The sequence below is a fragment of the Felis catus genome, chromosome B2 (assembly GCF_018350175.1).
Source record: "Felis catus isolate Fca126 chromosome B2, F.catus_Fca126_mat1.0, whole genome shotgun sequence".
NCBI classification, from domain to species: domain Eukaryota; kingdom Metazoa; phylum Chordata; class Mammalia; order Carnivora; family Felidae; genus Felis; species Felis catus.
In genome coordinates, this window is record NC_058372.1 from 74,683,044 (window position 1) to 74,696,688 (window position 13,645).

The window sequence follows — 13,645 nt, forward strand, 5'->3', positions numbered from 1 at the left end:
TGAAATAAAATATATAACCTCATTTACAATAGCATTCCAAAACATAAAATTCACAGGGATATATTTCGGAGAATGTGTGTGAGCCCTATACACTAGAAACTACAAAATACTGCTGAAACAAATTTAAAAAGACAAACTGCTTTTGTGGACTAGAAAGAAAATTGCATTCTATGTCATGTTATAGTGAAACAATGGAAAAACTGTCCTCTTCTGTAACCTGAAACACAGACGATGTACCTAAAGAACTTGTGAATCTGGCTAAGGAGATACCCGGGCAGAATGCTGAATGTGTAAATTGGCTTCTCTTAGCTGTATGATAAAGTCAAAACAGAGATGAGGTAAATAAGGAAATGTTTAGCTTGTGAGCAAAATTTAAAGAGAATACAGAGGACACAAGACTTGCTTGTGAAAGATTTCCAAAGTAAAATCAGGCTTGCACTCAAAGATTCAACTGTGTAGTTAGCACACCTTTTGTGGAAAACTCTGATTTAAATTGGAGCCTAACAGACCATCTTGACTAGATAAAAAGAACTGGTTCTGCAGCATTCTGATATGGCAGCCAATGTCAGGAGAAGGTCTGTTTTGAAAGGAATTATGAGTAAGTCCTTTCTTTAATGAAGTAGACAGTCTCATATAAAAAGTCTTCAAAAAATTTTTTAGGGTACTGTACTATTTGGACGATTTGGAACAGAGACACTCCAAAATGAAAATACTTCTCTGGGCCCCCAACTTTCCACAGGCAGAGAGCAGACAGAGAAAGCTATTCAGCTGCAACATGGCCATTTCTTATGGAAAAGGAGGGATAGCTCAAAGGACAACGCCAAGAGCTCAGACTCAGATCCAAAAGCCTAAAAGAACAATGAACTACAGAACCACTCTTAGGAAACACAACTAGGCCCCCTTCAAAAAATATGCCCTCCCCCTAGGTAGGCAGCCTGGCAACATGCGTCCAGTGGCAATTCAAAATTGCCATGAGCCACTGAGAGTAATATGATTCTTATTCCTCCCATTTTGAATCGAAGTGTTGATTATGGTTATTCTGTTCCTGCCTCACCACTGAATAGCTAAGAGCAGCCACACCAAGGAATAAAACACAAGAAGCTTCATTTGCATCTAGACCTGATTTAGATGACAGGATCCTGAACTTTGGGCCTGCTGTTGTTGTGGGATGAAACTTCTGGGAACCTAGGACGGAGATGTGCATATTTTACATGTAGAATGTGAACAATTTGTGAAGGATGAGAATCTAGATGGAAAAAGGCTGTGATAAGCATCCTGGCCTTCCTACCAATCCCAGGGAATCAATAACATTAATAAAATAGTAATTGTTAGAAGTCACTAAATTTGAATGTGGTTTATTATGGATAAATGATATGTTTTTGCAGGTGTTGTGATGTTAAAAGGTTAACCATCTGAATCATCTGAGTTGGGATTTGCTAAAAGTCAACAGAAATTACAGCCCAGTTCATACCTATTATCCTAGTATAGTTATTAACAGCATCCTCTTTCAGTGGGTTTGGCCAATAGATTTTGTGGTCATCCTACTTATAATGTACTACACAACAATGAGTTAAGGCTTTCCAACTAGCTGGAAGTTAACATATTTAATCATATAAATGTATTTCAGATGAAATGTAAAATCTAAAACAGTGCTATTGTAAAGCCCAGCTGTTTTGGGAGGCCTGAAAACTTTAAACAATCTACTGGCAGGCTTCTTAAAAGCTGAGGTTGAAGTGCCAATGAGCTACTAATGGCTGCCAGAATTAAAATACCTTCTCCATGTGTGGAATATATTTGGACTTCGAAAATGTGAATTAGAAAAAGAACACAATTGAGAAAAGATGTTACACGTCCCCTCTTCTCTTTTCTCTCATTCTTTCCCATGCTAATAATTAAAGTATATATCATAAAGAAGTCCGACTACAATGAAGGGTCAATTATGAAGATTTATAAACAAGATAAAGCTTTTGAATTAAACCAGGAAGTTATAAAATTCTTCCAGTCATAATGTCCTTGTCAAAAGTTACTATTTTTAAAAAATGTCATGACAATTAAGGCTTGAGTGCATTCATGGAAAGCTTTCTGACCAAAAAAATTAGTATCTACACAAAACAATTTAACAAGATTACCCAATTTTGATAATGGCTCCACAGACCAACTAGCATGGCATACAAGTGATATTAATTCATTGTATTAAAAACTTCTTATGGCCATGAGTAAACATTTAATACATCTTTGATGGAGAATAAATGAAAGACTTGATATTAAGCAAACACTTAAAAAAGGTTAGACTTTCTTTAGCAAGAGATGTCACATACAATACATGTGGTGTCACTAACGACTTATAAGCATGAAAGAAGGAAAAAGAGTAGGGGAAAAACAGTAAAAGACAAAACATATGGAAATATAAGAGAGTTCCAAAAAGGAGAGAAGGAGGGAATACACTGGTGAAGCTAATTACTCATTAACAATATTCCATTTCTGGAAACATGGAAATTTTTATTCAAAGTATTCATTTATTTAATGCTAACAGAAATCATTATCAACTTTCACCTTGTTCTGATCTCTCACATTCCTGCCTTTCCAATATGGAGATGGAGAATTAAAAAATATTTTCTTAAGAATCAAAAAAATAATTTATTTTTCATTCCTAAATAGACGTTAGTGTGTGTTTAGGGTTGCCAGGCATCCTGTATCTGTGGACATATCCTAAATTTAATGATTTTTATCCTGTGAACACCCTAAATATTCTGTATTCAGATTTCTTCCAACAAGTTACAAAAATCTGGTAGTCAGAAAAAAAGTTTCTTAATATTTTAAGGATTCTTTTTTCATTACAAAGGCAATGTTTGCCTATCAGAAAATTTGAGAACACTGAAAAGTAAAATTAGAAACAAAGAATACCAGTAATCTCTACTGACTACTAGCATCTTGATGCATATTCTTCTAGGTCCTTTTCTTTATGTCTATGCATGTAGAATATTATCTCTCCAAATGTATGACAATATCATAGACTGTTTTATAACCCCTTTTCACATAGAATATATCATGAGGAGTTTTCAGGTCATTAGATGAACACTTTAAAAACTTGTGATCTGTATTCAAATTCTAGCCTCCTAGGAGGGATGAACAAATTAACATCTCCACCCAATGACACATAAGTACAGATCTTTCTTATGATAGACTTACATCCCAATAAACCCATCACAAATTGAAAATATCTTGAAAATGCATTTAATACACCTAACCTATGAAAAGCATAGCTTAGTCTGGCCTCCTGAAAATGCATTTAATACACCTAACCTATGAAAAGCATAGCTTAGTCTGGCCTCCCTTAAATGTGCTCAGAACACTTATATTAGTCTACACTTGGGCACAATCATCTATAAAAAGCCTATTTTATAATAATGTGCTGGATATCTCATTTAATTTCTTGAATACTCCACTGAAGAACAGAATGGCTGTCTGGGTACAGAATGTAAGCGTATTGGCTGTTTAACCTCGTGACTGTGTGGCTCACTGGGAGCTGCAGATGGCTGCCTCTGCCCAGCATCACAAGAGAGACAGAAGATCATACCACATACCACTGGCCTGGGAAAAGATCAAAATTCACAATGTGAAGTATGGTTTGTACTGAATGCATATAGCTTTGGCACCAATGTGAAATCCAAAAATCCTAAGCCAAACCATCATAAGTCAGGAACTGTCTGTATATCTATTTTGTTGCAGCTTCAAGTAAAAGTATTATCTTTCCATAAATATGTGTGTGTGTGTGTGTGTGTGTGTGTGTGTGTGTGTGTGTGTATATATATAATATACATATAAATATATAATGAATACACAAATATTAAATATATAAAAATACATATATTTGTATATATAAAATGTTGTCAAGTAGCATTCATTTGTATTTTTCTTCTAATACTGTTAAATGTTTTTTGTAAGTTTATTGATCATTTTTATTTCTTCATTTGTAAATTATCTATGCCCATATGTCCCTAGGCAATTTTTACATTTCACATTTGACATTTTTTTATTGACTTCAAAGTGTTCTCTAAATATTCAGAATATTATCAATATTTATCTGTAATGGTATGAACACTCCCCACTTTAGCATTTGTTTTTAAGTTTTATTTATAATATACAGATAATCATTTTCTTTGTTATTTACTCATTTTCAAATGAAAAAATCAGGTTCTGTAAATAGTATATAATTTTAGCTATTTTGCTGGCTCATATCATCAGTACAATTAAGCAAACCAACTGCCAACATTTAGTCAAGAGTCTGAGACATAAAATTTTAAATATTGCATAAAAGCAATACTTTAAATGTCAGCATGCATATGAGCTGGCACAAATTTTAAAAAGTGGTAGAAGTAAAAGTGATTAAAATCTGTGATTCAGTAAATCTGAAGCAGGGCCCAGGATTCTGCATTCTTTTTTTTTTTTTAATGTTTTATTTATTTTTGAGAGAGAGAGAGACAGAGAGTGAACAGGGGAGGGCAGTGAGAGAGAGGGAGACACAGAATCCGAAGCAGGCTCCAGGCTCCGAGCTGTCAGCACAGAGCTCAACACAGGGCTCAAACCCACAGACCATGAGACCGTGACCTGAGCAGAAGTCAGATGCTCAACCAACTGAGCCACCCAGGCACCCCAGGATTTTGCATTCTTAACATGCACCCCTGGTAATTCTGAAGTAGTTGCTTCATGGAACATATATTGAGAACCACCAATTTCAAATTTATATTATTAAGTTAAAATAAAAGCATTCTACTTCCCCAAAGGTTTCTGTCTCAGGTAAATATTTTGTCCTATTTTAGTTTATATAATGGGTATTCCTAAGTAGATCACAAACTTCAAGAACTTCCTGATAGTTTTAGTGCGTATAAACCAAACTGAAGAGACCTCATTTCATTTCCAAGGCATTGGTTTAGTATCTCAAAAAATAAAGAAATTCTTGATACCATCCATTATCATCTAATTTAGAGAGGATGAGATAAAAAGAGACCACAAAAAGTAAGCACGTGACACTACAAACCGAAAGCCTGGAAACTGAGCAATCTTCTTTCCTCTGGCTTTACTGTAATGATTAGTGTTCATTCCAGTGCAGGATCACTTGTCTGAAGTGACAAGCAATCCCACAATATGAAAGGAAGAAGACAGAAATGAAGGAGGGTGGAGGGACAAATGACATTCTATCTGGGACCCAATGGTAGGCAGAATAATGAGTTCCCCTATTCTTAGAACAGTAAACATGTTACCTTATGTAGCAAAAAGGACTGGAGATGTGATTAAGGGTGAGTCTTGAAAATTGAAAAATCTTTCCTGGCTGTAGTCAGAGAAAGAGATGTGACAATGGAAGTAAAGCCAGAAAGACACTACATTGCTAGCTTGAAAATGGAAAAAGAGTACCATGAACCAAGGAATGGAGGCAGTCTTTAGAAGCTGGAAAAGACAGGATATGAAACACAGCCCTGTAGACACCTTTAATGATTTTAGCCTGTTGAGATTTGTGTCAGACTTTTGACCTATAGAACTATAATGTAATATATTTGTGTTGTTTAAGGCATTAAGTTTGTAATAACTTTTTACGGTAGCAATAGAAAACTAACACATTAAAACCACATTTTAGCGCCAACACTAGTTTCTGTGCAAGGGCTAAAAGATACACGGCAGCTATACATGACATAAGGTCTGTAAGGTTTTTCTTCAGTTTCTCTCCATCATAGCTGGTTCATGCCAAATATGAAGAGCAGTTTCTGGAAGACAAGGGGGAATTTTCTGAATGCAAGAAGGCTTTGACTTTGTGAGTTCAAGTTCCAGTAAGGATTCTAGATCTAGATACACTGTAAACATGAACCGAAGGGCAAACGAAACATAAAACCTGAATCAGAAATCTGAGACCTAGAGCAATGATTTCATAAATAAAGAATAACTATGCAAAAAACAAGTGCCCATGCCCTCTTTAAGAGTGACCAAATGTTATGGGCCAAATTGTGTCCTCACCAAAATCGTATGTTGAAGTCCTAACTCCCAACACCTCAGAATATATTTGGAAATGGAGTCTTTTAAAGAGGTAATTAAGTTAAATGAGGTCATTAGGGTGGGTCATAATCCAATATAACTAGTGTTCTTATAAGAAAATATTAGAACACAGATGCACACAGAGGAAAGACCACGTGAAGACACTGGAGAAAAACCAGAGGAAGAAAAGCCAAGAAGAGAGACCTTAGAAGAAATTAACCCTGTCAACACCTTGATCTTGGATTTCTAGCCTTCAGTACCCTGAGAAAATAGATTTCTACTGGTTAACCACCCAGTTTGTAGTACTGTTTTTGGCAGCCCTAGAAAATACACCATGTAATACATGAAGCAGACTTCAAGACCTAATAAAACCTAGATCAGCATGTAGGGGACACAAGGAACATCTACTGACATCTTTAGTCAAACAGCAAACTTTGATATTGGTCACTTATATAAGAAAAATAGACAAATAATAAACATGATTACTACAAAAAGATTTTGCAATAATGATTTAAAAAGAAACTGAATATGGGATGCTGTTAAAAAACAACTGAAGAAAATTTACTTGAAGTAAATTGTATACAGCAACTGTTTCACAAGGAACATAAAGAAAATGTGATCTATAAAGTAACGGATGAAAAATAAGACAGACATACATATATCTTGACTAAATGAATGCTTTGCTTTATTAACCTAAAGAAGAAGAGTATTTTTTAGCCAAGCACTTTTATGGCTCAGTTTCAGTGTCTTTGTTCTTTTTTTTTTTTTTTTTAAGATTCTATTTTTAAGTAATACTCTACATCCAATGTGGGCTTGAACTTATAACCTCGAGATCAAGAGTCACATGCTCTCCCAACTGAACCAGCCAGGCACTCCATTACTGTCTTTGATCTTTAAACCTTCTTTAGGTGAAAGCTGCAGAGATTTAAGAAGTCAGGTGAGTATGATTTATACCAAGTGAAGAATGTCTTATCAATGGGCTCCTAATTTCTTTCCTGTTTTCATTACTACTCAATATAGGCATTTATAATAAAAGATGAAAACATTTATAATTTATAAAAACGGATCTAGTTCTCAAACTTTCCTACATTATTCTGGATAAGGAAGTAAGTTATTTTATCAATTGTTTGTATATTTTTACCATGAGGTGCCAAACTGGACAGAGATTCACAAAAGACAGAAGATTAAAAGCTTTTCCACAGGGAAAAACAAAAAGTCTTTATCACAGGAATATTTTCACAGCAAACAATTTTCCACATGTGAAAGTGGAACATAAAGCAGCAACATAAAAACTCCATTATATTTTACACTGTCATATCGTAGTGAATTTTGTCTTCTCGGTAAAGCAGCAGTAAAAATAAAAAGAAAAAAGGGTCAGAATGAATTAAATAAGAACATGAAGAGTTAGCAACTCATCTCAATCTAAATATTTCACTATTCTCCAATATATATTAATTAAGAGCTATAAACATAAAAATTCAGGTTATATTGCTCATAAGTTAGAATGTTACTAACAGATTTTGAACTCCAATAGCTAACAGAAAAATAAAATCATGTGTTGGAGCATTTCTATCTATTTTAAGCAACAGAAAAGTTAATCTAGAATCTAAATGGCTTCTATTCTTCCTGATATATAAGTGCTTTATTGTTAACAAAATACAGTTGATACGTGTCCCAAAAGTGAATAAAATTATGAAAAAGTTAACTAAAAAACAAAATATATTCTGCTTAATAAATAAAACATACCTCTATTAGTTTTTGGAAAAAAAGAAGACAGATGTATACTTAAAAAAAATCATTCTTCTGATGAACCAAATCAAATATCACTATTTCTTTGCTTAAAATTTTGAATACCATATAACATTAGCAGAATAAACATTGTTGCTATTGCAAATGGAACAATTTTTGTTGATTAGTTATTACAAATACTTAGAAAAGCTATTGAGTTTTAACATTTATTTTATAAGCATGGGGCGCCTGGATGGCTCAGTCAGTCAAGCGTCTGACTTTGGCTCAGGTCATGATCTCATGGTCCATGAGTTCAAGCCCCGCATTGGGCTCTGTGCTGCCAGCTTGGAGCCTGTAGCCTGCTTTGGATTCTGTGTCTCCCTCTCCCTCTGCCCCTCCCACGCTCATACTCTGTCTCTGTCTCAAAAATAAACAAACATTAAAAGAAAATATTTATTTTACAAGCAATCACTTTACTGAGGGCTCTAATTTGGTCATGATAATTTTTACTTGATTTTCTTGGTTTTCATCAATAAACATATTACCTATAAATAATGAAAACTGTGTCTTTTCCAGGAAACTATCACCTTTGTTTTTCTTGTCTTATTGCAAAGGCTAGTACTTTCTGAATAATCAAAGAGAACAGTGATAACAAGTGTCTTGATAACTTTAAAGGAATTCCTCTAATATAGCACCATGGATTATGATGTTGCTAATAGTTTAAATAATTTTTGACATTAAAAGTATTCTGCAGGATTCAGTTTGCCAGTATTTTATGAAAGATTTTTGTTCCTGCATCTATATTCATAAAACTAACATTTAATAAGTACTTACAAAATGTTAATCACAATCATAAACACTCTAAGAGTATTAAATTGTGGTAACTCTACAAGCAGGTACTCAAGGAAACTGAAGCACCGAAGAGTTCAGTAACTTTTTCAAGAGTACACACCTAGAAAGTGGTAAAGGTAGGAACATGGGTAAACATGAGCCAAATTATCAGTTTCTTGTTATGTGCTATTTTTCTTTTTTACCAGGTTTGGATATCAAGGTTATGTTCTTTTCAAAATGAAATGTGAAGCTATGAATTTTAATATACTCTGGAACATTTTATAGAATACAGGAGCTACATTTCCTTAAAAGTTTGAATGATCAAATCCATAATCTTATATGAGTTTAAAACTGAATTCTACTTAATTTAACATTAAAATTTAGACCTATTTTTCCTTTTGTGTGTTTGTCTCTTATATTTTTGTCTATTGTTTACATAAATCTGTGACATGATTCACAAGCATTCAACCATTTTGGATAGAGCCTGACCATTTTACTTAACAGCCTAGGAGCCCCAACTAACTGTCACAAGGTGGAGACTGACCACACCAGAAAAAATTACCATGTGACTTGGGGTGGGCAACTTTGGTCCAAATGTAATCGGTCAAACAGGTGCTCGAGTTCACAGGGGCAATCAATCAATCAATCATGTCTAGGTAATAGAGCCCAAATAAAAACTCTGAACAGTGGGGGTTACATATCAATCTCACACATTAATACCACAGGGTAACTTGTCCTGACTCCACAGAAAGGAAAATAGAATCTTCACATTTGGAACCCTGAGACTCAGTCTTATGCATCTCTTCCTTTCACTGATTTTAATCTATATCCTGTCTCTATAATACATTATATTGTGACTATAATAGCTTTCAGTGAGATCTGAGTCCTTTTAGTGAACTATCAAGCCTGAAAGTCAGCTTTGGGCAATCTCCCACACTGACAGCACAGAGTCTGCTTGGGATGCTCTCTCTCCCTCTCTCTTTCTGCCCTTCTCCTGCTTGTGCTCTCTCTCTTTCTCTCTCAAAATAAATAAATAAAACTTAAAACAAAAATATTTCCTTTATAAAGGTTAAATGAACATTCATATATATAGGAAGTTAAAAATTATAACTTTCTCTATTAATGAATATAAAAACTGTTCAAGCTAATATATTACTAATGGGTCAATTGCTTTAGAAGGGAAGAAAACAACTATAAAAACTGTACATATTCTACCTTTAATTTCTAGTATGTATCACTATAAATGAATCTAACAGCAACAAAGGATGAACAAAAATATGTACTGATATACAACTTTAAGATTCTAAAATACTGATCCAGGAATGAGAAACACTAAATTCCAAATCATCTACTACAGGTTTAAACAGACTTTTAAAACTACATTTCACACTGATTAAACTTAGTAAATCCTTTGGGATTAGTTCCTGCATAGTACGGAATCAATAATTTTAAAAAGTAACTATGATCTCCTAAAGTAAAACATATACTCTGTAGAATAGTGGTGTGAATGTTCATCAAAGGATACTAAACACTAAAGAGCTAGTAAAGGATTAATCTTGTTATAGAGAAGGGGAAGAAAAAGGGAAAAGAGAAAGAATAATTTTCTTATAAGACTTAGGGGAAGAGTTTGAGGAGGGAGAAAGAACTAGACAGAAAAGAATGAATTTCATGAAGTTCTTGAAAAAAGCTCAAAATGCAAGAATTGGTGCTATATTTTAAGGTATTCAGCTGTCTTATAGACTTAAATTGTTTACCTCATTTTCTGTTCCCACATCCAGAATAACAGGCAGACATTCTTGAGGATTCATCCCTCCACAGGCTGTATACAGTGCCAGCTTGCCCACAGGGATGCCCATTCCATTACAGCCAAGGTCTCCCAAGCCAAGAATACGCTCTCCATCAGTCACCACAATAGCCTAGAAAAGAAAAAAAAGTATCTATTAATAGATGTTTGAAAATCCAGGGCACAGTTCCTGGTCGCTACTTCTGAAGTAGAAGTCTCTACTTATGTAATGAAATATTAAGCTATCAAAAAACATAAACTGAATATACATGTAAGAGATTTTATATGATCTTAAGTGTGGAAGAGTGGAGGGAAGAAATAAAGTTGATATGTATTTTTAAACTATTTTTTAAAAAATACATATATACGATTAATTGGTTAGTGAAGAGAGAAGAGACGATATGCACATAAAGAGTCAAATAACTTTTGTGGTGAGTGGGAAGACACAGGGAATTAGGAGCTCAAAGTGAAACTGAGAGAAGCTTTGAAACCAGTACCATCCACTTTGAGCATGATTTTGGGAGTGCCCTAGTTAAATAATGCATGACAGCTAAGTATCCTCCAAATGCTTTGATGTTTACTTCATGCATCTTGGCACCATTTTCACAGCAATTTTCACACATCCTACTTTCAGAGCAATGTTGAACTATCCTCTTTAGCAACCTAACCATTGGATATTGTTCTACCATTTTTGAAATATGCCAAGTCCAGTCTGCTACTTCTTTTACCTGGTAATCTTCCACTAGACTCAATGAATTTTGTGTATTTCTTTCCAATCCTTTGAATATCTAGGAGTCATACATTTTAATCATGAGGAGATTTTATTTCTAATTTATTTGAGATCTGTGTGAAATTAACACATCTAACATCCTTGTTCTGTGACTCATGGCCATTATATGAATTTAAGCAAAACCAATCTCATGAGACACAATTTATTAGATTTTCTATAAACTGTTATATTCATTATTTCCATGGAGCCTTGGGAAAATGTCAGTCATTTGACCTTAAATAAATGGACAAATTAAATTTTCTGTTTCTTATTTGTAAAATAGGAAGAATAAAGATACTTTACAGAAGAGGTACATAAAAATAGGATCCCACTCTGTTTCGTTCACTACTGTGCACCAGCACCAAGCACAGCATTTGGCACATAGTATACAATGAATAAACATTAGTTAATTGAATAAATCTATGATTCAATAAAATGATATGCAAAGTACTTAACCATAGTTCCTAGTATATTACAAACCCTCAACAAATTGTAGCTATCAATAGTATTATCATCAAGAGTTTTACAGAGTCATAGTATTTTTGAAGGGGAATTTAGAATATATTTAGTCCATCCCTCTTATATTATAGATTAGGAAATTAAGATCAGAGAACTGAAATCATCTGCCTGAGGTTTTACCTGGTTAATACCAAAGAGCCAGAAACCAGGTATGTTAACCTCTAGTACAATGTTTTTCCACTATGCTATAGTGCAGAACATATTTTAAAATATATTTTTGAGGGGCACCTGGGTGGCTCAATCAGTTGAACATCTGACTGATTTCTCTGCTCAGATCATGATCCCAGTTTTGCGAGTTCGAGCCCCGCACAGGACTCTATGCTGACAGCACAGTGTCTGCTTGAGACTCTCCCCCTTTCTCTGCCCTTCCCCTGCTTGTGCTCTCAAAATAAATAAATAAACTGAAAAAAAATTTTAAATATACTTTTGAGATCTTTTTACATTTCTGTTCACCTATATTATGCAGCTCTTAAAGAACTGCCCTAAAAATAAATACATTTGAGAAGTGGGTGAAAATTATTTTTGCATATCCCATAAAGACATGATCTTTGTCAAATTTTCCATGTCTAATCGCAAAGGGTCAATAGGTTATGCTGTTTTGAAGAAGGCAACTTGATATCACTGGGTTAGCTGGCTCTGATTTAAGATAAGAAAGATAAACAAATACTGCAGAAAATGGTAACTTTGCTTTTTAAATTAAAACCAAATTTCCAAAGTCCAAATACTTCAAACACATATTTGAGATTGTTCTATTTATCATACTATCATAAACAGAGGTACTTTTATCTATCGCTGATAATGTATATTTTTATAAATGTGTCCTTTAAACAGGTAAAGCCAGTTGGCCTGCATATATTTTAAAAATATTTTCAGAATATGGGGCGCCTGGATGGCTCAGTTCTTTAAGCATCCGACTTCGGCTCAGGTTATGATCTCACAGTTCATGAGTTCGAGCCCCATATCCGGCTCTGTGCTGACAGCTCGGAGCCTGGAGCCTGCTTCCGATTCTTGTCTCCCTCTCTCTCTGCTCCTCCCCTGCTCACACGCTCTCTCCCAAAATAAAGATTAAAAAATTTTTTTTAATTATATATTTTCAGAAGATATTTTAGGACAGCAACATAGTCATATAACTTAGATATGATCTGAATAATAATGTATATAATGCTTTCCAGGTTTTATTAAAGATATTTAGACCCAGGGAGTTGCTACTTGTGATTTTCATCCAGAGATGCGTGGGTGGCTCAGTCAGTTAAGCATCTGACTTTGCCTTAGGTCATGAAATCATGGTTTGTGAGTTTGAGCCCTGCATTGGATGAGCTGAGTCCTGCTTCCGGTGAGCTGGAGGCCTGCTGTGGGTGAGCTCGAGCCTCACTTTGGGTGAGCATGAGTCCCACTTCTCTCCCTCTCTCTCTACCCCTTGCTCACTTGCACCCTCTCTCTCGAAAGAAGAGGTTTAAAATAACATAGTATTTCCATTTATCTTTTATAGCACATCCAAATTAAACTAAATCTATGTCTTACATATAAAGTCAAAGAAAAATGTTCTTTTTCTTCATAAATTTTATTCCCTAAGCTCTTCTCTCATCCTGAGCTATTAATTTTATTATATAAATATGCCATGGACATTTATAAAGGTGATAGCTATTTGAGTAATTTTTAAAATGTTTTGAGGCATTTGCTATTTTAGCTGCTTATGTGCCTTGTTACAAATGTACATTTGGAGCATTAATTCGCAAACATTTCAACATTGAAGGGTAGATCTTAATAGTGAAGGAACCCTCTGAAATACAAAAAATTGCCATCTACACAGCTTATCATTATATTGACCTTCCCTTGGCTTTTGTTTTTACATACTCTATCTCCCACATAAGGAAAATCAAGCAGCTGGATGTCTTCTATACAACAGTGAAGTCACAACAGCAGGATTATCTCAGTAAGACAACTGCAATTCTCTCAGTGATGTCTGCATTTCACAAATTCAACCTTCATCC

General features: G+C 34.5%; 1 protein-coding gene across 1 annotated transcript in view; it reads right to left on the reverse strand.

Annotated features, from left to right (window-relative positions):
* ME1 (malic enzyme 1) overlaps positions 1 to 13,645 on the reverse strand; it is a 189,471-nt gene that overhangs the window by 97,505 nt on the left and 78,321 nt on the right. Inside the window, exon 5 of the mRNA XM_011282499.4 lies at positions 10,338 to 10,499. Within this exon, the coding sequence (XP_011280801.3) occupies positions 10,338 to 10,499 (162 nt within the window). The remainder of the gene's footprint in view (positions 1 to 10,337; positions 10,500 to 13,645) is intronic.